The sequence below is a fragment of the Athene cunicularia genome (genome assembly GCF_003259725.1).
Source record: "Athene cunicularia isolate RWA chromosome 3 unlocalized genomic scaffold, athCun1 chr3_part1, whole genome shotgun sequence".
In the NCBI taxonomy this organism is placed as follows: domain Eukaryota; kingdom Metazoa; phylum Chordata; class Aves; order Strigiformes; family Strigidae; genus Athene; species Athene cunicularia.
In genome coordinates, this window is record NW_020799097.1 from 114,220,264 (window position 1) to 114,244,419 (window position 24,156).

The following is a 24,156-nucleotide window of genomic DNA, read 5'->3' on the forward strand; positions in this document are numbered from 1 at the left end:
GCTTTCTTATTAATGACTAAAGCATAGGGGTTTTATGTATACAACTGAATACTAAATTATCTTTGTGGGTTTTCGTAGTGCATTTTTAATAAAATTTCATCTTACACTACACAATGTTGTTACGATGTATTTTGTTGCACTATCTTAAGAATAAAAAAAATCATTACTACAAAACCAATACTATGACTTTTTTCTTTTTTAAATTTGTTTTTCAACTAAATCTGGTCCCTAGGCAAATCCATGGAGTCTTCCAAAAACCTGAAGAAAGTCTGGAATCAAAATATAAAAGCATAATGCATTCTGTTCTTTTGGAAGAGACCACATTCACACTTCTGGGTGCACACGATGGAATGCAGCATCTACACATGAAACTTAAAAGGCTGTGACCTCAGGAGCAAAAGCAGCAATATTCAAAAGCAGGAAGTAAAAATTAAAAAAAATTAAATCAAGATACCTACATAAATGGGATATATGCAGATGAGATATGGAAAGTATCAACATCATGAACCCTGAAATTGTCAAGTGAGGGAACACAGATGGTTCTTCTTGCTCATGAGAAATCTTGTCTCACGTACACAGAAGCATGGCATATAAGACATCTTAAATAAATAAAAAAAGCCAAGGGAAGCTACACAGCCTGTTAGAGTAGTTCCTAACCTCTCTGCTGAGGTGCTAGAACATCAGAAGTAGAACACCTGGGACACATAAGACCCAAGTAAATAAATTCTGCCCAATCCATAGTGGCTCCATGCAGGCCAGGTGTGTCTGCTCCGTGCTTCTGGAATTGAGAGCATGGTGCAGAGATTCCCAAGTGGCTGTGGATAGTCAGCTGGGTCCATACAGGCTAATTTTCTTGGTCTGAAAATTGCAACTTTCAGAGCTGGAAGCAGAGAAGGTGGGAGCATGGAGAAGACAGCGTCAGTTCAGGGGAGAAAGCAAAAAGGTAATTGCAATATTTTTCAGGTAACGATGTAAGAGAAGCAGGAGACTTTTGGGGGATGAAAAACAAGAATTCGGAGCCGGATCAAGTGAGATGCACTGAACTGCCAATTTTCTCATGAGTGGATTAGGTAAAGGAAGTTGACAGTGTAGTAGCTGGGAATACTTATATTTTGTCATATCAGTGGCTCACTGGTTGCTGAGAAATGCACTTTGTTTCAGTATAAATCCTAATGACAGCCAGTGCTGAGCTTTGGACAGAACACATTTTTGTAAGGCATGGACCTTGGGTGTGAACAAAGAAATTGTTACTCATCATAATAAAATCACTTATTTGCTGAAAGTATCTACACAAGCTTCTGTTGAAAGACTTAATCCTATAAGAACTGTATTACCAATGAAATAACAAATTATTATACCGATATAAAATTTAAAATTAAAAATATTAGGTTTATTATAAATAAACTTACCAGAAAAAGGATTTTTGCCAATTATTAACACATTTGGCAAAGACATCATGATCAATTGCTGCAAATTCTCCTATAAAAAATTAATTAAAATACTATTTAAATCATATATACATGTATTGAAGGGAAGCAAACATCAAATACTAACCACATCATATTAATTTCTCTTTAGTGGTAAGTAGTTTTAAAACTTTCAAAGTCTTCATACATACATGTTCAATATTGAACTATTTGGACTCTAGTTTAAAAGAAGCAACTTGCAAGTATGAATTACTTCTACAGAAGCCTTGTTTTACTGGTTTGCAAGATCATCTCAACACAGTAAAAACCTCTTGTGGGAATGAGCTGACTTATGGATCTTAAACCAGCTAGATTCTGTGCCTCAGAATGCAGCAAGACTCCTTTAAATTATTATAGTGTTGATGTTTCTCTGACCAGCTTAGTGATAGTTTTTATTGCCTCTAGGTTGCATTTATACTATTAAATATCCAACATCCTCTGTTTCCTATCTTGGTGGCCTCACCCAAATGGGGATGTGAATGTCACAGGTTTTTTCCTGCAGTTATCCTGGACATAAAGGTACAAAATCCTATTTGCATGATCAGGCAGAGTTTTAGCTTCTAAGTCGCCCCCGCTGGAGCAGCAGCTTTGCCTATCTAGTCTATAGATTGTATCAATGGAGAGTTCCTGCCAGCCAGTAATGGCTGTAATCGGGGCAAATCCCCAGTCTAGACAGAGCCTAATTCTTCTGAAGCAGAATAGTCTTCCTCCTGTTCCCAGATGTTTATTCACAGCAGATGCCATCCTATCAGCAGCTCTGGAGTCATGCTTTTGTTTTTCCACAGTGACAGGTTCATTAATACATAAAATGTTCATACTCCAAAGCAACATATTCCAGAACCATCGCTGCTTTGCATCCAAAAGGCACATATTATGGGTCATATTGTCATCTAAAAACCTAAGTCAACTCATTTGATGTCACATCTGAAAAATGTCAGCATTCTTGAAAAACACCTGTAGAAAATATTAGCTGTAGCTATACTTCATTATTCCAGTTATTAGAATAAACAAAAACATTCTAACTGAATTAATACTAGACTGAAAGATGTGTACTCTCATTGCACATGCCTAAGACAAATAGAAGGAAGGAGAAAAGTTTTGACCTTCTCAAACATCATGAATTTCCACCTACCATGACTCTTTGTACTTCTGAGTCTAAAGACAATTTTCAAATTAAAAAAGAGATACAAAGTGCATCACAAAGTTTTGAATCAATGAAGAACAGATAAAATATGAGGAATTCAATGAGTACTTATAGCTACTACAAAAGAAAATCATATACTTTGAAGAGTGGAGGCTTGATGGCTTTTTTGTTGTGTGGGTTTTTTTTGTAATAGCTCAAATAATTCCATGATGCCATTATAAAGCTTTTCTTACTGTGAAGCAGAGCAAACAGTAGTAACCAAGAAATGTGTCCTCCATGGACTAATGACATTAGCACCTCTTTTCTTACAACACCTCTACCTTGCTTCAATGTTTCCCACCTCATCTGTCACACAGTGTTAACTTCACCAGCAAGTTTGCTGTAACTGCTCTCAGTTTTTGTTTGTTTTTGAAATGACTGTGTCTATTAAAAACCTGAAATTGGAACCTGTGCAGCCCAAAATTCACGGACTTCTTTTAACTGTTGTTTAACCTGCAAAAATAAACTAAGCCTGTTTACAAAATTCTGCCTTGCTTGTACAGACTTTTAGAGTTCATTAGCATTTACTTTATTAAAGACTTTTACATCATGTCAAATGAGGCTGACAGAGCACCCATGAGTGTCATGGAAGCTCACTGTATTCAAATCTCCCAAGCCCACCAAAACTTATAGGGGGATCAGTTCTCCTGAGTCAGTTGCTGAGAACAATTGCACACTCTCATGCTGCCAGGAAATGTGTAGGCTCAAAAGACTGTTCTGAGACCTAGTAAGAGCTTGGTGATGCTGTGAGGAAGTTAAGTAGCTTTCCTGGAAAAAAAGATGCAATTGTAATTGCAGAAAAGAACAGATGACAAAGGAACCAAAAAAACTTGTAGAATTTAACATAACTTTCTAATTTTGAAAGTTACATTCTATCAGTGCAGGTTTTTTGACCAGTATATATACAACACTGATGCAATTATTTGCTAAATTGATACACTGTTTTCCACCCATGTTGTGAAAATATGTGGAGTAAACTACAATGGACAAGTTCACAATAAAAAGTTTTAGTTAGGATAACATAATGTTCAAAATGAAAAATCCCAGTATCTGTCACTAACTTATTCCTACTGTAATATTCCAGAGGTTAATCAACCTCGTAGCTCAACACAGCCGTTATTCTCTGTGTTGCCTTACTCTTGGATCTTGAGCAGGCTGCTGAGGACATGCAGGATGCCTGATGCCTGTGCAGACAGCTGCCTGTAGCACTGTGGCGTGCAGGCTCCCTCCTCTGCCAGGCATACCCTGGGCTGCGAGAGGCCTCTCCATGGATTACAAGGCATTCATTCATCAAGCACTGCCTTTTCTGAGTTGGGTCACTTCACAGGTGACAGGAACTGAACTGACCCCTTCTTGAAAGCGAGTTTGCTAAGCTGCCTTGCTAACCCATGCACAGGTTGTGGGAAACACGAGGTGCACCCAGACTGGGTGGAAACAAAGACTTCGGTCCATCCTGTAACACTTCTGTCCAAACCCAACGAACTATCACAATGCATAAACCTCCCTGTATGCATATGGGTGTACCTGAGTGAACGCCAACATATGCAAAAAGCCATTTGAAATCTCAACAAGTGTTCCAGTTAGGCTACTTAAAGGCTTCTACTCCTACTAAAATGCCAGACTTGTGATGTTTGCAAGTTCCCTCACGTGTACTATTCTGAAAAGGCTGCCATCTCACAAGACTGAAGTCTGCAAGACTGGGGAGAGAAAGGGGGAAAAAAGTGCGTACAGTTATCTATAGCTTACACTTACACAGGACAAACTTGAACCACTAAAGGCATGGTGACCTATTTTAACATGTCTTGCTTATTATTTTTAAAAAATCTCTATTTATTTCTATCGCAGAAGTTTGGAGCAACATTCACAATTCTGAATCATTCAAAGGTAAGTTACCTCAACGCAAGCAATTCTGCCTGATAGAGTTGTACTAAAACTGGCTGACACTGTAAGGCCAAAGCTGCCCCAGGAATGCTTTGTGTTCAAATAAGATCAATCCTGTCAGTGCTTGAGCCTTCTGTTGCACCAGTTGTGAAACACTAATGCCTGGTCAGAAAAGACCACCCTCAGGAAATGGGAAAGCACGTGGGTCTTAGCAGGCAGCACTTATGCCCACTTATAGTAGCTGCCATGTAATAATTTCTTCTATAGGTACAAAACTTGCCTCAGTTCAGAAAATACCAACCAATACTGCTTAATGCACTATATGAGTAACTGAACATGCAGAACATCTTTTATATAACCAGATCACCATTCACAGACAAGTGTTTCCAGATTACTACTATGGCTGTAAATTAAGCGTGATAAACAATTTGACCAGATTTATAAACAACCATCCCTGCAAGTATCTCAAAATATTAATCTTATTTTTGTTACCCTTAAAGGCATAACTATAAAAGAATACTTAGAAACAATTCCAGGCAAAACATAAGAAACAATTACTGACCTGATAGTAAGTTTTTATTTGTTTCACCAAAATAGACAAATTTTGAATCCTTAATGATGCATCATTGTTTACTTTTTTGTTTATCCTCTGATTAGCAGACTTTGGATTACTGGGGGGAAAAAAAAAAAGAATAAATTAAACACACTGAACATTAATCCTTGAAGCACTCTATCCAACACAAATGATATAGTTAATGTAACAGCGCAACAACTTCTTGCTTTAGTTACCATGCCCCTTTTTTTCCCCTCGACAAGTAAATAAGGAGCCATGGAAGTGACAGCCAAAGGCAGCAAGAAGTAACTTGAAATATCTGTGTCTGATAGAGGTACTCAGATCAGCCCCCTTTTTGGCTATTAACGCAGTATATAACTGGGAGCACCCATCCCCATTACAGGAGACTGAGGATGAGAAGAAAGGTTTTGTGGCTCTGCACTTCTCCACAAGCAGCCCCATCCCTGATGGGATACAGAAAGCTGTAACATAAATATTCCAGCACACACTGCAGACATCAGGAATCATTCTCACTGATGCAGACAATTACAAATAACAGAATTCAGTCTGGCTACATTAACAAATGTCTGTATACCCAAATACTATATACAATGCTATTTTACTACCATGAGGCACAAAAGCAGAATGTAAGTTTTAATTTTTAGAACCATAAGGAATATGAAATACATCATGCTAACACACCCTAAATTAAATTAGATTTATTTACAGATGACTGAAATCTGTCAACAAAGGGATTATTAATTGGAGGTTTTCTCATGTACTCGCACATACTACCAGATTTTTCTCTGGTTTATCTTGGCTTCAGATAGGAAATCAATCCCTTTTTCCTCCACAAAGTCAGAAGGATCTGAGGAAATGCAGATGAGTCACCCTTTTTCAATATCTCATAACATACCACGTTATTAGTCACATACAAGACAGCGTGACAACCACTCATTGTGATCTTTCAAGGAAAACAATGCAGAATCAATGCAGCTCACCCACAATACCCTGTAAAAGGCTGAGAGAATTCAGAAGTGATGGCCAATGTAAAGTTTAACTTTTACAAAGATACTTGAGACAGTTGCACAACACAACTTTTATTAGTTAATGATACTATTTGTATTGTTTAACGATATCATCAGATCAATGTGCAGCTGGCTGGAGTACTGCACTCAAACAAGAAACTACCAACTTCTCACTGTCAAATTGGAGGTTCCCACAAGGGTGTGTGCCTGCTGGGCCTGGTTTTATTCAACACTGTCATTAATGATTTAAGACAATGGAACACAAAAAACACTTAGCAGAACTGCCATTGGCAAAAATTGGGAGGAATTAAAAAAACCTAACAAAAACCAAGAAAACCTTCAGAGAACACTATGACAATTGAGAACAACCCTGATAAAGTACAAAAGTGGTGTGACAGCAGTATAAGGAACTGAGTAACAACATGTTCAGGCAAAGGATTAGACTTGGGAATCAACTGCAGAAGGAGGAGTAACTTGCTATAATGCAGAAATTACCTGAATATTGTAACAGACACAACCAAATACCAAGGGAAAAGCAACACCACTGCCCAAACCCGCCCTGATTTGTCAATTTTCTAGTACAAGTGCTGTCTAAAAGAGAAGTAGCTATTCTATACATGGTACAGAGGATGCTTCATTTAGTGTCACACTTCAAGGCAGGTCCACATCTGTACAGACTTTTTCCACAGGAGAATCACTGGGCCCTAAGCAGCACACAAAGGCTCCTCCCAGGCCTCCCCTCAGTTACTTGGGCATACCATGTTACTGGGTGACACACACAGGTACCCCTGTCCCTGGAGACTGGGATCTGCTGATTGACAAGCACATCCTTCTCAGAGCAAGCTCCTGCAAGATTCCTTTGGAGGGGATGGAACAGAGCAGCTTACAGGTCAGCACAAATTGTCTTGGCAGGACACTGAGGCCCTGCAACCTGAAAGCCAGATACTAGGGATGCACACAAATTGAAGGTTGTGCAAGGACACCCCAAAAAGAACATGCATCATGAAGAATATGTATTTTATTTAAAGAAACAACCCGAGTAGTCGACGAGATCATCAATATACACGTGATTCATATGTTTCTATATAGGTACTCAACTCAACTGTAATGTCCAAGTGTCAACAACCAACCCTCGCAAATGAGCTACTCCCTCTACTCCACTGAACACAGAATTATCATGATTTATCTTGATGCAATTTATCACTTTGGTAGTTTCACATGCTTCCTGCACAAGTGTCACTACAGACAAATTTTACATATTTTTAATTTTAAGTTACCTAAACAAACTTTTATTTGCCTTTTACAGCTTTCTTTGGTTTTAGCGTGTTACGACTTTTTAAAAGACACATTTATGTCTTTTCTTCAGTTTATTGCTATCAGAATTCCCTGGCCTGTAAGCATGAAATAGTGTAGAAGAAACTAGATAGAAATAATGTAGAAGTATATTAGAAATAAAATTGAAATAATGTAGAAGAAACATTTCTGGGAGAGGAAGTCAGATCATCTACAACCCACACCTCTAACACACTCATTTTGACAAGAAAAGCAGTAAGCATAACATCTTTTTTTCTCATATATATGAATATAAATCTAGGAAAATTAGGACACAGACCCTTACACAGGTAATTGCCTCATTCCTAAATGCCCTTCACCACATTCTTAAAAATACTATAAACAATTACAGTACATTTTAGCATATATTAGCCAAAACTATGTGATTAAGATGTCAATCTGGATTTATTAGTTCAGCCAACCTGTAGCTGCAGAAGGAACTAAATGAGCTAAGAGTGATTATGCTTTGCAGATGTGCAGAACTGAACTCCTTTCCAAACTGAATTCGTTCAAATTTGTTAAAATCAGAAGAGAAAATCCAGGATAAATCCTGCTGACCTGATGGCATACAGAGATCAGCTGAAGTCTCCTATTTCTACATTCCTCTCTCCAAAAGGCCGATTTGGGCCCTTAATCTTCATCTTTAATCTTAACGACTATCGGATTATCTCCAGGCTTTTTCATCATCTTCAGCAGCATTTCTACAGTCATACATTTTAGATGACTCTCCCTTTAGTGCACTCAAAACAGAGGGCACTGGAGTTTCCTGGATATTGTAATAGCTCTTATTTCACTATCAGCACAAAAATTACTGTGCAACCACAAGAATTCAAAACACAAGTGTTGTAAAAGCTCAGACTACACTTTCTCATTTCAGAAGCTGTACTAGATATCTTGTGAGAACAAAAACTTGAACATTTGCATAGCACTGCAGCTTCACAATGGCACTTAACAGAAGCCTTTACACACATAAGACAAATTGTTACTATCCCCATATAACAAATGGGAAATGAACACAGAAACAAATTCCTCAACAACCACAGAAACAATCAGTGGCAAGCATATCTATGTGAAGGAGGAAAAAAAATGGGCAATTAGAGCCCGAAGATTTCTTAGGACACAAATTCCTAGTTCCACACCTTTGTCATCACCATAATTGCTGGACAATTATTTCACTACCAAGTCTTGCACACACCAAAGATGCAGCATGTGAACTTTGAGTTTTATTTGATGATATGAAAATTAGTTTTTTTAATTAGAAGCCATAACATCTGGTCAATATCAGGAACTGTAAGGTGTCATTGTACTTATACTTGCACTTTGCTTCTGAATACTAGCATTTCTCCTCACAGTCCAAAAATAAATAATTCACATTTCTCAAATGATGCACTAACAGATACGGAACCTGAGCACTTTTAGAATACTTTAGCAGACACTTGGCAACAGTACAACAGCAAATCATTCTTATGTTTCATCTTCATCCTAATCCTCAGAAATTCAACAGTGTACTAACAAAGACCATCAGAAATTCTGAGGTATAAGTTTTGTGTCAAAGATAATGTTGATAAATATCAACGATTCGTTTAGATATTTCAACCACTTTTGAAAGTAAAGCAACATTCCTTTACTTCCATAAATTCACCCACGTATCCCACTCCTCCCAAATACAGAATTTTTTACTTTTGTTTTTTCATGTGGTACGTATCTTCATCTATCAAGACCAACTCAATGACTGACACACATTCCTTATGTTTTATAGAAATTCCAGGCTTATTTTTTGATAAAAGTTACACTGTTCTGGGTCAAAATTATTCATTCCTGTATCTTAAAACAGAAACCATTCCACTTTTTTTTTTTTTTTTTTTTTTTTTTTTTGGCATGAATTGCAGGAAACGGTTTACAGGGACTGTGAATTTTGCAGGGAAGGCTTGGGCCACAGATGTGCTCTGGAATTGTATCTTTACCACTTGAAAAAACTCACAGCCCAATCACATGGTCCTTTGCTAGTGCACAGTATCAACAATTAAAATCAGAATGTTAGCCTCAGGACAACCTGGTGTACAGAACATATGTACTTTAATAATCTTAAATTTTGCCAAAAGATTATGGTGACAGGTCCAACAGAAACACAAAACTCAAAGTTCTCTTAATATTTTTCAGCAGAACTTGAAAAGAGTTTATGGTAACAAGAAGTTTAACCCCTTGCTCTTGAGCATCAATAAAATTAGCTTACTTAAATATGAGTATTAACATTATTAATCTCTATCTGTCATTTTTAATGGAATTAAACATGTAGCCTCAATAACTCACTCTAGTTAGTAGGAAAGTTTTACTTCTTGGAATTTATCACTTTTTAGTAAAGACTGTTGTGCTGGCTCATTATTCTTCAAACAGGGGAGGAAAGTTGTCTTTTGGCAGTCTCAATCAGTACATGTTAGCAATGACCAGGATGACTTTTACTTGGAAAAAAATTGTTTCTAGCCTTTCCTGAAGTGAAATCCTGCTCTCAATACCTTCCAGTGCAAACAGGACTTCACCTCTGTACTACAGTAACTTACATCCTTCTAACCACATTATGTCATTAACTGATACTTTACAAACACAGACTATTAATAGGCTACCTACAAAAATGATCCACATGTTGAAAAGTAAACATTTAAAATAGAGGCCACTTGGTAGAAGAATCATTCAGTGTTTGTATTTACCAGTGTTCCCTATTCTTGCACCATGCACTGTTACTGAAAGAACTGTGATTAGGTCATCCAGTAGAAGAGTCATCATTTTAAAAAATAAACCTACCTTCATTTCCAATACCGATAACCTCATTCTCTCAAAGCCTCCAACTTTAAACCTCAGTAGTCTCCTTAATTTACAAAACACCGGTTTAAGTAATCTTAATTTAGTCAATATGGTCCATCTTCCTAAATGTTGATGGCTTAATGCGTTCCTCTCGAAGAGGAAATAACACAGCATGACGTTAGCTGCATATTTTCCATTGTTTTTCGTATAACTGTATTGTGTCAGACTGGTTCAAAACCAGGAATAGACAGACTAATTTTCTTATCAAGCATTTGAAATAACTAATGAGAAAAACTAATGAAATATGAAGTGCAAATACTTTTCATACAGAAAGCTAAATGTCTAAACATCGATTGCCAAATATTGTATCATTTTCAAGAGCTTGCATCTTTAAATCTGTTTACATTTTTTGGCAACTAATTTATTACAGATTTTAATAAATTACTTGTGTCCCTATGTTGAATTGTTTAATTTTTATGACTAATAAAATTTTGGTAAGAATTAATTTTTATTAATGCTAAACAATTCTGTTTATTAGAATACATTGGGTCCAACACCAGCGAAATAAACTAGTACATGCTGTTGGAAATACAAGATGTGAATAAAATAATTTTGAAAATAAATCAGTTCTGAAATAGACTTTTGTAAAAATAGCTTTAAATCCATTTTTTAAAAAACATAATATTCTAGTGACTACTGCACTAGTTACACTATAAACATATTTAAGGCAGTACATGCTCTGAACTTTGAATTGCTCCTTTTATTAGGTGGAACTGCTTCAGTGGCAAATAGCCTAGCAAAATAGGGCAAATCTGTCTAGAAGTCAATAGGAAGCAAAGCAGTAACAGATACCCTTAAGCAATTTTACATTTAAGAGCAACCTACTTATGACAAGATACATTAATTTCAACAGCAATAAAATCAGACAAGAGCATCTCTCCCAATAATGCATTAGTTTAAAACTACTGATTCCAGAGAGAACTTCAGTGGTTTTGAAATACTACCAGTGTCGTGAATTACAGATTGAGACCTCATATAATCGGGGATTATGTGTCTTTAATTTTTCATTGACCAAAATCTATCAGAAATGGCAATGTGATAGCTTAATGGCTTCATGCTTAAATCTATGCAGACTGCAAACCAGTTGTGTCCTCTCTTGCCATCTGTTCCTTGATGGTACTTAATAATTAAGTCTAGTATTAGAACGCACCCTAATTTTAAATATATCATTGTTTGAAAGTATTTGTGAAGTACAGTGAAATGCTGAAACAAGCACTCTGGAAAAGATTCTAACACAAGTGTACATCTTAAGGGGTAATAAAAACTGTTATTCTAGCTGTGTTTTAGTTTACAGTAGCACAGTATTCACCTTTATGTAGAAATGGTTTTGGCCTAATAAATTCATATCTCTTGCAAAGTCCCTTTAATTAGAGTACTGAGGCTTGCACTTGCTCTCTGCTGAATATCATAATTTTTTCATAATTTCAAATAATAACACAGCATTTCCTTTATTTACTATTAGCAAGAAAATAATAAACACGTACAAGATGTGCTTTACAAAGGTATTTAATAAAGCAGCATCCTTTTGCTGTGAAAGTTCAAGTAAATCCGAGACCTTCACTAGAGAGTAAGTGATAAAATCTCCAATTTGCTTCCAACATTTGAAGCAACACCAGACAAAGCAGTACACTGAAGCAATGAAGTTATCAGAAGCACCTTCACAGAAGGGACAAAAGGAGCACTGGCCTTCATCGGTGTACTGTTTGATCAGTTATAAAATCATCAGCCACAGTCAAAAGGTAAGTCTGCAGGATTGACAGTGTCCAAGAATGGGGCAGATCTTTAAGTAAAATATTGGCAGTATCTGAACCTTAGGATCATGCATGTTCTAGAAACACTGGTGCAAGACAGCATACTTCAAACTCCCTCTGGCATCTATCAGTATGACCAGTTTCTGCTGCCAAAGAGTATTTCCATGATAAGCGTATCAACAAGACAAATAAATCTTAACTCCTTTTCTATACCTCTGGCATGTGTTCATCAGGATTTCCGTACTGACAGAAATGGATTTGAATGGATGACTTCCTCAAAGAATAATAATTCAGGACACAGACTATCCACTGTTGAAGAGCGCAGAGAAAACTTGGCACATTCTTATCTGAAAAAATAGATGGCAGTAAAATCCTTCCACCTCTTGAAGAGGATCATGCAAGCCCTGAGGCTGCAGTGGATTGATTATATGGCCAGACCTGATGGCCGGGCGACATCACACAACACACACACAAATTGGACAACCGGATATCCGCAGTGTGACTCGCTGAAGACGTGAGGGGTGCACATTCTAGAGTTGTTCAAGTGTTCCCTTTGGAATCCTGCTTAACCTTCTATCTTTGTGCACTTAGATCCAGTAAAAGGATGTTCTAATCCTTGGGATAGGCAAGCAAAGGTTGTGATTTACATTAACCACTCATTCTTTGCATGCTATTATCACAATCCACCTCTTACTTGTAACACACCTGCATTTCTACCCTTGAGACAATACTGTTTGAGCAGCAATCAATGCACAGTTAAATTGGTCATGTAGTTTTGCAGACATCTCAAACATGCAAAGGTACCATTATAAACACTGAGACATCCTTTACCACACAATAATGTACATATGAATATTGCAGTTTAAGGATACTTTTCTACCGCACTTAGCAAAGATGGACTGTATGTGCCAAAAGTTCAACAGCTGTATCAAAGGGGTTTTGCCTCATGCTAACGTGAGTTTCAGGAAGTAGATGTAACCTCAAAAACCTTTCGGCCCTTTCACAAAACCCCATTTCCTAGGATTATGTCCAACATCATAAACTATTAGTAGGCATAGGGCTTCAGCCTCCTTCAAAAAAACCACGACCAAGCGGCCTACAACAGATCGACTGGCTGATGGGGATCACAGGGAACACTGCCAAAAACACGAGTGGATACTGAGCACATGCAGGGAGCTTTTTCCTACTCCCTGCCTCAGCTCGCAGCATCTGACCAGGCTGAACTACTCACAGGGTAGCTGCTAGTGCCTAAGCTCTCTTGCTGGCACTCACAGCAGCGGAGCTGCCTAATTACTCATGGCTGAAGAGCGCTAGAACAGCTGTATCTGAAGTAGTGCCACAAGCCTTTGTGCCGGGTAACCCTGTCTCTCCCTTGCCCGTCAAAATGAACCTGCTTGTGCCTCACGACCTCAGGGCTGCTCTGACCAACTGCTCTACTGGGTGGTCCCATTGTCAGTGGTGTTATTTGCAGGAAGAGACATCCCCTCACATCTGTACGCTCCAGGTTTGCACGTCAATGTGCAAACAGCCAGAAAAAATCATAGCATATTCAAGAGGTCTGGTGACTGATCTTTAATTTCTCCCTCCCAGAGTTTTAAAAAGAAGCAGTGTTCACAAGAGCCATGATTTACGTTTTGTCCGTTCTCTTTTCATTAATAATAATAAGGAAGATGCATGCAGGTGAGTAAATTGTAAGAGAAAAGAAGAAGAAATAAAACAATTTATCTGTCATTTACTAAGCACACACGTGTACCACTGCAAAACACCCTGCAAAAACCCCTAACTTCCAAGTTTACAGAGCAACAGACATCTTCGGCATCACATAGTATGAAAGAACTTTACTACGATTGTTTCAACTTGACTATGGGATGCACTTTTTTTCTATCACACTAAAAGGTTCTATGTTAAAAAAAGCTTTCTGCCAAAGAAGGAAAATAGCGAATCACTACTCCCTGCCTGGAGTAACCTTGGTGAGCTACTAACATCAATGAGAATGCAAAGCATCCTCTGCCCCACAGCTAGCAAAAGGTAAGCTGGCTCCCACCAAATTAAGAAGTTTCACTGATGGAAAGGAAAATTTATAGGATTCAGAGCATCACCGAACACTTAACACTGCCACACAAAATAAACTCCTGGGTATTAAATCACTGAGAAGTCCGAGAAGAAACAATGAGACAAACAAAACTTTTGAGCAAGCAGATGAGAACCAGAAAGTCTGACAAACATGCTTTACTACTTCTACAAATCTAAGTACCTTACAAGGGTTATCTTGTTGGTTTGGTTGGTTGAGGGCTTTTTTAATTGCAAAAGGCCTAGTAGGAGATGCTGTTTGAAAAGGTACAATTAGACTGCTGTAGGACTTATACTATACCACTTTACCAACAAAACCAAAACAGAGGCAGCACAGGATGCAAGAGCAGACAGTCTACAAGGGACAAGCAAGAAAAAAGATGGCCATAGCACAAAAACAAAGTTCTGAGAATAATGACTAGCGAAGTTTTGCTTTCGACTTCAAGCTTTGTGTTACTCAAGCATTGTGACTCTCAGGGGCAACGTTTTTTACCTCTGAAATGAGCTCAGATTTTAAGAGCTATTCAGGCAGATACTAATTAACAGAGTAACTGAAAACTATATGACTTTGTCATTAACACCTCAATGTAACTGACCATTAGAACACTGCAAACATTTACACCAGCAATAATCCCGTGACAAGAGTAAGATCAGCTTTACATAAGTAAGCACTCACAGGGCTGGATCACAAGATGCAGCGTGACTTGATACCCAAAATGAGAGGGCATTAAAGTGCAAAAATGTTTTTACAATCTACCTTGGAAAGAACACTCTGCAAACACAGGTAGTAGTTTGGAACAAACATCAAAACCAGTTATAAAAGCAGCAGAATAGGGTCAGGAAGTCATCAGCACAGAACCATATAAAAACTTACTGCCCGTAGCAGGTGACATTTTTGGAGCTAACAGGCTAAGATATTTAAAATATTAATAAGGTAAAATATCTAGGATTTTTTTAAAAATACACATTTATTCAGTCTTCCTTATTTAAACTGAAAAAAACCCAAACCTCTTTAAGAGAGAATAAATTTGTATATATAAATTCTTCTCTTCTACCCTAAGCAATTTCCAACATCACAGCAATATGTGCTTTGCTTTATTTGATAATCATAGCACTACCAAAAATAGTTTCTCCTTGGAAGACTTGGAAAAATGTTCACTCATTTACTTTGAATCTTGCTGAAGCTATCTATACATTCTCAAAAATAATTAGTTAGTACTTCAGATGCAAAATAGCCTGACCACAGGTAAGCATCTTGGCACACTGAGTATTAAAAAATGCAAGAAATAGTGATGTGAGATCAGCCTAGTGAGATGATAACAAAGCTTCCTGAATCTTACAGTGACTTCAGTGACTAAAAAGAGCTTCAGTCGTAAACAGACTGCCACATAATTTCTATTAAATACTTTTAGTTAGAACACTATGAGTCTAGAATTCCGTTTTTTATGAAGTACAATAAAGCCTCTGTAAGTAATAACAATAAAAGACGCATCTTCCTCTTGGTCTGTACCAATTTTTAGACTACCGTGTGACAGATTTGAGCCATTTGTACACATTATTCCAGGGAATAAGACAAATTCAAAAGCAAGGCTCCTGGAAATAAGGGGATTGCCAAAGAAAATAAGTTCTGCTCCTTGTAAAAAATTTATCCACGTGAGCAACTGCATTGCTTAAGCACACTAACTGTGTGGCAAATTTTGCATGCCCATCCACAGATGTACAATGTCCTCTGATTCAGATATAATAGAGCAGTACCTGAAGGACCTTAGCCCGTTAACTACCCAAAGCTATAAGATAAACACCTATAAAATAAATGCATTCTTTTAATCTTAAAACATTAATATCAATATTCTTGCCAAGATGAAATCCAGCACTCAGTAAGTATGACATCTATCTACATTCTATCACACATCAACTAGTATCTGTATTTTACTCTTGTCTGGCATATACAATACAATATTCTAAATATACAAGTATATTCCCAAGCTACTAGGAAACTGCACCAGACTTTTTTTTTGCTCATGGGCCTATTTAAGAAAAACGAAGGTACCCCACAAACAAAAACTAGAGCAAATATTTCCCTGCAGCTTAAAATAAGGTAAAATTCTGTAATAAACCTAAGTGGACTCTTATCTCCTATAACTCTCAAAAAGGAAGCAAGTTTTTGAGTGTATCTAAATGCACAACACAGACTCAAAGACTCACTCAAGAGCCAGGAACACAAGACAAGCCTCTTAAAAGTTCATCCCTTGCTATTTCCCAACCCAGAAACGCAATATAAGAAAGCACACCAACTGAGTCTGGGTCAAGCAGTAGTCTTGCTTCGATTCAATGCCTTCACATCAATTAGTCCAATGAAATGAAGGGGAGGCATTTTGTAAATACTGTTTAATGTCAACTGCCTAAGAGGCTATGCCTCTTTGGAGCATCTTAAAGCATAAATACAGGACTATAAAACAAAGAAAACAGAGACTCCCACAAAGTTATTAACAAATAATCTTTGACCACTGAGGTCATGGGCTCTAACAAAGCAGCATTTGGAAAAAATGTCTTGATCCCTAAATATTTACTACGTAGGGAAAAGTGGTACAGTACAAAAGACAAGGAAGGCAACAAACTGGTGTTAGTTTAGAGGAAAAGGAGGATGAACCAAAAATAAGAGGAACACATGAAAGAACACAAAGCTAAAAAACCCTCTTAACAGAAGATCTAGATGAGGAAAATCTAGAAGTAAGCTTCTCAAATTTAACACAGGATTAAGATGTGCTTGATTCTGTGACCAATTTGTCAGTTAGCTAGATTAGTTTTTAGAAGAAAGATCAGAGTAGAGCAATGCTTTGCAAAGGTTTGTGGTGCAGAGATTCCCAAACTAGTCATGAAACCTGAAGAGACACAGCTTTCCCAGTGAAAGATGGAAGCGGATCGGCCCAGGTCAAAATATCTGTAGCTAACCTAAAACTCTAGAATACTGCTGCTGTACTACTAAGAAACATGGCAGGTTGTAGGGTGGCTCAAGGAGGCTCAGCCACTTGGGCAAACACCTTTCTGGTATCAAAATTAGAGCAAAGCAAGTGGTCTATTTGCCTGTCCGTACAACACAGGGAGTCAGGACAGTGGCAGTAGGGAAGCAGAGGCAAGTGAACAGCCAAGTCAGCCCTGCAAACAGAATTATTTCAGCCAGCCATAACTGGAGCCAGATACCTCACCCAGCCTCAACACTGGGTGCTACGGAGGGCAAAAGATACCTACGTGAGGAACTGGGCCATCACTCCTGAAGCACACAGCACTGGGACGTGGCTCCCTCACACACACTGCATTCCCCACACGGCCCTGGGACTTCAGCTGACATCCACGCTGCCCTGGAGCAGTGCTGCCCTGTGCTCAGCACCTCTGCCTCCTCCTCCTCTCCCTCCCTCAGGCACCTCTGCCTGCAGTCTCCAACGCACTACACGTGTGGCTACATCCAAAACAGCCTTAACTGAGCTACGTCACTGGAGACAGGTTGTTAGTACACTCCTCCTTACCTTTCCTGGACAATGAAACACATAAAATACATGCCTGGAAAGCTATTAGTATGTTTAATTTCATTATTTTCATAGAGTTGATTTGAAACAGCACATAGAACACAAGTGAAATGCAAAATACTATAAAACCGTACACCCATACTGAATATACGTCGTTTTCTTACCAGAATATTTTCAGTGCTGTTTTGCTTTTAGATCTTTCAACTAAGACTGCTATTTATGGAACAGGTAGATAGAGCACCTGCAATAGAGCACCTCTGTATGTATTAAGAAATGTTTTTTAACTCAGCTTTTACTCCCTGGCCCCAGCTACAAGCCTAGACTAAGGACAGGATTAGTACACTACGAAAAAAAAAGGAGGCGGACTCTAAGAAAGGTAAGACAGCACATGAAGAAGAAAGCAAAGAAGTGGATGTATACACACGGAGGTAGATTACATTATTTACTTCTTAATGTTCAAAACACTGTGAGAAACAAGAGTGAAACATAGAACAGTTTACTGAACAGAAATAATACAGAGTAGATAGGATGAAGGAAAGTGTACATCAACTGTGGAAAGGGGTAGAAAAGCATTAAAAACCCCTAATAAAACAGAGACATAAGCAAAGATCAAACACTTGAATCATTTTACATTCAACCCAGATTTTTTTCCCGTTTAGCTATCAGAAACCTAAGAGCCTCAGAAGTACAGGTATCAGCCTATGTCCACCTCATTTGCCCAATTCAAAGCTCAGTGCAGGCAGATGTTCAAGTCTAACATTAAACATCATTACACTGTAAGAACTCTATTTTCCTTTTTTTTATAATCAAAAGGTTTTAATGCCAACAGTCTTGACCAGAGTGCACATCCTGCTGGACCATTTGTTATAAAATTTGCTTCTTTACAGAAAACCCAAGTATTTATAAATCCAGCTTTCCTTCAGAAAAACCTAGGCTCTACTACTGCAGAGCCACTCTTAAGAGCAGTATCTCTCAAACTACTGGAGTGACATCCACCTCGCATTAGTGGAAGCCTGACAGAGCACGTCTGAAAAGTGTGAATCAAATCCATTTGCTTCAAGAAAGTGAGAAAGGTGCAGGCTTAATGATATTTGACGACTTCTCTAAAATAACTGCTTTAACTCACCAATTTAATTTTCCCCAAAACTTTTTTTTCCCATTTCCCTTCCCAGCCAGAACCTGGCTGCCTCTTGGTATTTGGTCTTTTTCACAAGAAAGAGTTAATTGGATTGGAGTGCGTGTTCCTGCACTCTTTCACAGAGCCAGGCAGCTGGCTCAGGCACTAGAGATGGAGTCCAGTTTTCAGGGGAAGATATAGGCAAGCCAGAAGTATGGGCTGGCAAGCTCAACTGTTTGGAAAAAAAAAAAAAAAAGCATACAACTAAAGACTAAGAGCTCAGAAAAGGAGTCAATGAAGCAGTCTACACATTCTAGGCACACACCAGCAGAGTGGTGGAAGGAAACAGTCAGCCAGCCCGCCTGGAAAATTCTATGGGCATGAAAGGCCTGATGTGGATCCAGTCAGTGAAAACCAGAACAGCAAAAGGGAGAAAACCAGGGGATTAATAAAATACTTCATCCTTTCCAGTAGTTTTCAGCATGTCTGGATGCAACAACTGGTAGGGATAGTATCGACTGATACAGTCAATTCAGAGAAAAGTTATGAACAGAATACAGTGACGAAAGCAGATGGGTTCTCCAGACAGAGGATTACATTCACAGTTTCAGACTCTGGTTCTGTATGGTACCAATTCTGCATACAGTTTGTCCAATAGTTCCTTTAAAACCCATCCGTTGCCACAAATAGAAAGCACAGTAAAATAAACCCATTAAAACTAAAATACAGTTTCAAGTCTTTGTTACTTGACCAAATATTAATGGTGGTGCTAAATGTAATGAAAGTCTCAATCTTGTAATTACTTGCAGCTGCCTATTTTTATTCAAAGGAACTAGTAAGACTCTTGTCAGTTTGGGAACCACAGTTTGTACTTCAAGAGTTCCAGCACTTCTTACACAATCCTACTGGAATTCAATTAACAAGTATCAGAGAACAAGACCTATCAGAAATTAAAATAAAAAACACTCTCTGTTTCTGCAAGAATACCTTGATCTTCTTGGATCAGAAGAGTATATAAAAGTTACAGTACCAAGACCCCCCCCCCAAAAAAAAGTTGTTAGGTTCTGGAAAAAATATCTTTAGCAGAACTAAGTATTATTTTACTGTAATTGCACCTAGATGTGCAGCAGGTGACTAATCCCTTGAATTATACTGTTTCATTTATTTCAGTAGTATACCAACATATTTTACTCAAGTATATGAGGACTTCATAATGTTAGAAGCATTACTATAGAGGTCCAGTAAAGGTATGAAGTATTCTTGGTATGTTCCTCCACCTCCCTGCCATGGCAGAACACCACTGCAGTGATCTCTTGGTTTCTGATTTATTTCCAAGAAGCATGACCCCTTTCTGTATCAAAGAACACAAAGAAAAAGGCTCCGATTTAGAAAGACAGATGGGTTTCTATCCCGAGGCATCAGATACTGACTGATCCCAGCAGAAGGTAGGTAACTGAATACTGCTGAAGAACTGGACCTAAATTTAAACAGGAAATGAGAGACATTCTCTGAAGTTAGGAGCTAATATTTTAATGCTGAAAGTCTCCTTAATTAAAAATAAATTTAAAAAAAAAAAAAAAATCAGCCTGCAGCATCTCCAGCAAGGGAAGAGCGCTTCAGATGTAACTGGACACTGAACAGAATTTGTGTGATTTTCAAATGTACTGAAACATCCAAAAAGTCTAACGACATAGGAGTATAATGAATTATTCTCCCTCATGTATGCAATACTGATAAACTCAATGTTGGTAAAACCCAACCATCTCAGTACCATTATTCTACAACTACTCCAATGCTGACATCTATTTCCTCTGACTGAATCATTGTAATTGTTGAAAATAAATTTGGTCTAGACAAGGAGAAGCATATGTCATACTAACAAACTCTCACTCACAGCTGACGGAGGGCAGGATTAACTCTCTTTTAACTGAACAAAAACCCTCTCTGAGTAACACAGCCACTTTTTTTGATTGTGTAACTGTTTACAAACCATGCCTAATCCAATATTAGCACTCACTCTTATGGTCACAGAACTCTTTTTTTTTCAACATTTGGCAAAAATAAAGTATTGAAGTATAAATAAAGCAGAACCACAGCACCTCTAACAGCCTCCTCTTGTTCATGCCTTTAACGCCCTTTAAAGCATCTAAATGGCTTTCCAACCACAGGAATCGACCTGCACCACCACCACAACGTAACAAAGGCCTCAGCTGACAGGTACACACTAGCTGTGTTCTCACAGCAAAACATTAGCAGTCTTAAATATCTCAAAACTAGTCTAAAGAGTAAGCACCATATAACTTAACTCATGTAAAAACAACTTCTAGTGGTGCTTTCCACATATTTCTACAGCGGCACTCCTGGCGACTTCTGCAAGAGCTTCTAAGAGTGCCATAGCTCCTAACCATGGATCTCTAGTTCTCATGTGAAGGAAGTCAGTGAGAGATTTAAACAAACAAACAAACAAACAAAAAACCCCCAAAACCCCACAAACCACCAAAACCCCCAACATTCTGAAGAAAAATATTTTGCTTTTGAAGCCACCTGATACAAATTTTTCTGCCACATTTCCTCAACATATGGTAGTTAAGACTGCAAGGAAAAAAGAGAAATACTAATAAAATGGAAAATACTGAAAGTAAGTTATATTGATGATTAGTAAGAGCTGCATCATTTAAATGTTTTTGCAAATGAAGACATGTTTAATAGGTGGATATTCAAAGTGAACAGGACTAGAAGTTGACACAGGTTTCCACAGTGACTTCACCAGAGGGAATCTGTTTGCAAAACATGAAACATTTTTTCCCCTCTTTCAAGCCTGGCAAAAAACCCAAAACACACCCCACACACCTCCCCCGAAAATAGCAATACAGTTCTGGAAACTTCCAATTCTAAGTAGTAATCAATTGTAATAGATTTAAATCTCTCAAAAATGTATTTTAAATAAAATACACCTTCTAATGTAGTTACAGATTTGTAACATGAATTTTATCTGTATGCCAGTCCTTTTACACGCATCTCTAGTTTAAGGTAGTTTTAAACTGTTCTGACTACCAAACTATTTTAAGTTTACATCTCCCATGTGTTTTTGGTTTTTTTTTTTTACGTACGCACACAACTCCTCCCAAGTAAACCACAGTCATCATGGTATGGGGTCAAAGATGCACAAAGTCAAAGCCAATTTCAATGCACAATGTCTTAAGCATGGGAATGTTCCCTCTTGGTAGCTCTCCATTTTACATACATGTATCCCACATCGGTTACCAATTTATAGTCCTAGTATTCCAAAAAAATACTGATGAAGTTTAATTTCAAGACTATATTCTTCAAAATCACCTTGTTACATTTCCAGTACTAAATTTGCCTTCTGACTGTCAAACGTTTTTACCAAATAGAAGCTTTAAAAGTTAAATATGTGGTCATAACTGACAATTTACTTAATTTATATGTAGTCCAAGAAAAAAAAAAAACAAAGTGTGAAATTAAAATAGAATGCTTCAGCGAATGCATCACTTAAAATTTTTACTAAAATAGGCCAGAAATACACTCAAGATTTTTCTTAGAAAGTTCAATTCCACAAAGTTTTCCAGGTTTCTCAGTATTACAAAAGTGAATACTCGGAATCTTAGTTGCACAGAAGTAGGTGACAAATAATGGTTCTCAAAGGATGCGAATTCAAACTTGTATGTAGTAACGTGCAGATCTTTTTACATAGATTATACAAGCTGAATGCCAACAGCAAAAACTTTTAAAGTGCTAAATATGACTAAAAACTATAGACAGAGTAAAAGGATACCCATCACTGAGCAGTGTTCCTGAGGAACAGCTGTCAACACAAGCTGCTCACCCACTTATGTATCTATCCAGCCATCCATTAGCTTAATTTTTCATACCTATACAAAGAAGAGATGTATTTCTCTGCAACGACTTAAAATATTGGGAAAAAAGGCATGGAGAAATTTTTTCCACTGGTAACATTTTTATGATTATATGACTAGACACTTGACAAAAGCGTTACTCTCTAGCATTACAGCAGCAGGCAACATTCCAGTCAAAACTATGATTACAAAAAGTTGCTACAGTTATAAGGAAATTTTTCAATCAATCACAGTTTTCCATAAACAATTTACAAAATGGTGTGAAATGTTTCCTCCGTGGGTCACTGCCGGGAAACATTCTATACTCTTGATTAAAATATCAGTTTTACTGCACAACTGCTATCTGCACTAATATGGAACTGTGAGAAGTAAAGCAGAAGGAGTTAAAGGACGGTCCATTTACTCAGGAAACAACATTATGTGACTCGCATATGATCCTTAAGTTGTCTGTCACGTGAACTAAGATATGTATTAGAAGGTTATTAGCCATGCAAATTTATCAAAAATCTTGTTTATGAACATGACTTCCAGTAGAACGAACCTTTATCCTTCTCAGTGGAAATCTGGGTAACTATTTACAGTCATCTAATTTTCCAGTAAGTTCTACATACTGTGATTCAGCCTGTATTACACTATACATCCTGTAAATGCATCACTCAAACATTAAACTGTAAAGAGTATCTGCTGTGCTCCAAAGTCTCCTCTTAACTAACCACATGACTACCTCAAGCACAAAATAAATTTACCCAAGTCAGTATGTGGAGGAAAAAAGTCTTCATAAGCAAGCAAAGCATACGAGAGCAACAAGGCAACAGCAAAAAAAAAAAAAAAAAGCCCAAGCCACAACTTGCACACACTCACATTTGCAGCATGACTTCGTTCAGAAACACGCCATCCACTAGCGCCACATATTCTTCCAGGTTGGTCCCATTTCCTCCAGCTAACGGTCCAAATGTCTTAACCTAAAACATAATCATCATCACCGTGACACTAACTCCACCTTATTCTCTGCCGCAAGGCATTTATCTTCAAACAATGAGCAAATAAATGAATAGCGTGCTAGGAAAAATGAATGCTTACCCAGGTGACAAGAGGGCTAGACATGAACTGCTCCAAAAGGGGTGTGAATATTTCGTTCTCCATCTTACAAAAAAATGGTTAACATCAACGTAGCTCCTCTGATGCAAAAAAATATGAGAAGTCCTTCACTGTAGCAACTCTCTGCAGTGCTCCAAGGATTTAGCTGGAGTGAGTGAACCCCATTTTTACCATGCAATGCAACAGCAACAAAAAAGTCAGTGCACTGGCAACTGGGATTTATCTTCCTCTTTCACGAAAAAATGCATTTGAAAGTCCATCTACGCGTATTTCAGCATTTCCATTGATGTCTCTCCCTTCCTACATACCGAAGGAGTAGAAGGAAGGAAGGAAGGAAAGAAAAGAGGGAGGCTGCCTAGCTACTGGGATTCTGCATCAGACAAAAAAAAAAAGAGAAAAAAAAAAAAAAAAAAAAG

The 24,156-nt window shown here is 37.8% G+C and overlaps 1 protein-coding gene across 14 annotated transcripts in view; it reads right to left on the reverse strand.

Annotated features, from left to right (window-relative positions):
* Nucleotides 1–24,136, reverse strand: part of CCDC88A (coiled-coil domain containing 88A) — a 79,023-nt gene extending 54,887 nt beyond the window's left edge. For 13 of the 14 annotated variants that reach the window (XM_026845171.1, XM_026845174.1, XM_026845168.1 and 10 more), the window contains exons 1-4: nt 23,723–24,136; nt 23,504–23,604; nt 5,093–5,201; nt 1,410–1,479 (exon numbers count right to left, since the gene is read on the reverse strand). In XM_026845171.1, the coding sequence (XP_026700972.1) occupies nt 1,410–1,479; nt 5,093–5,201; nt 23,504–23,604; nt 23,723–23,785 (343 nt within the window). In that variant the 5' untranslated portion in view covers nt 23,786–24,136. Of the gene's footprint in view, nt 1–657; nt 851–1,409; nt 1,480–5,092; nt 5,202–23,503; nt 23,605–23,722 lie in introns of those variants that run through there. The other variant, XM_026845175.1, reaches the window with a different exon arrangement.
* Between the last annotated feature and the right edge of the window lie 20 nt (nt 24,137–24,156).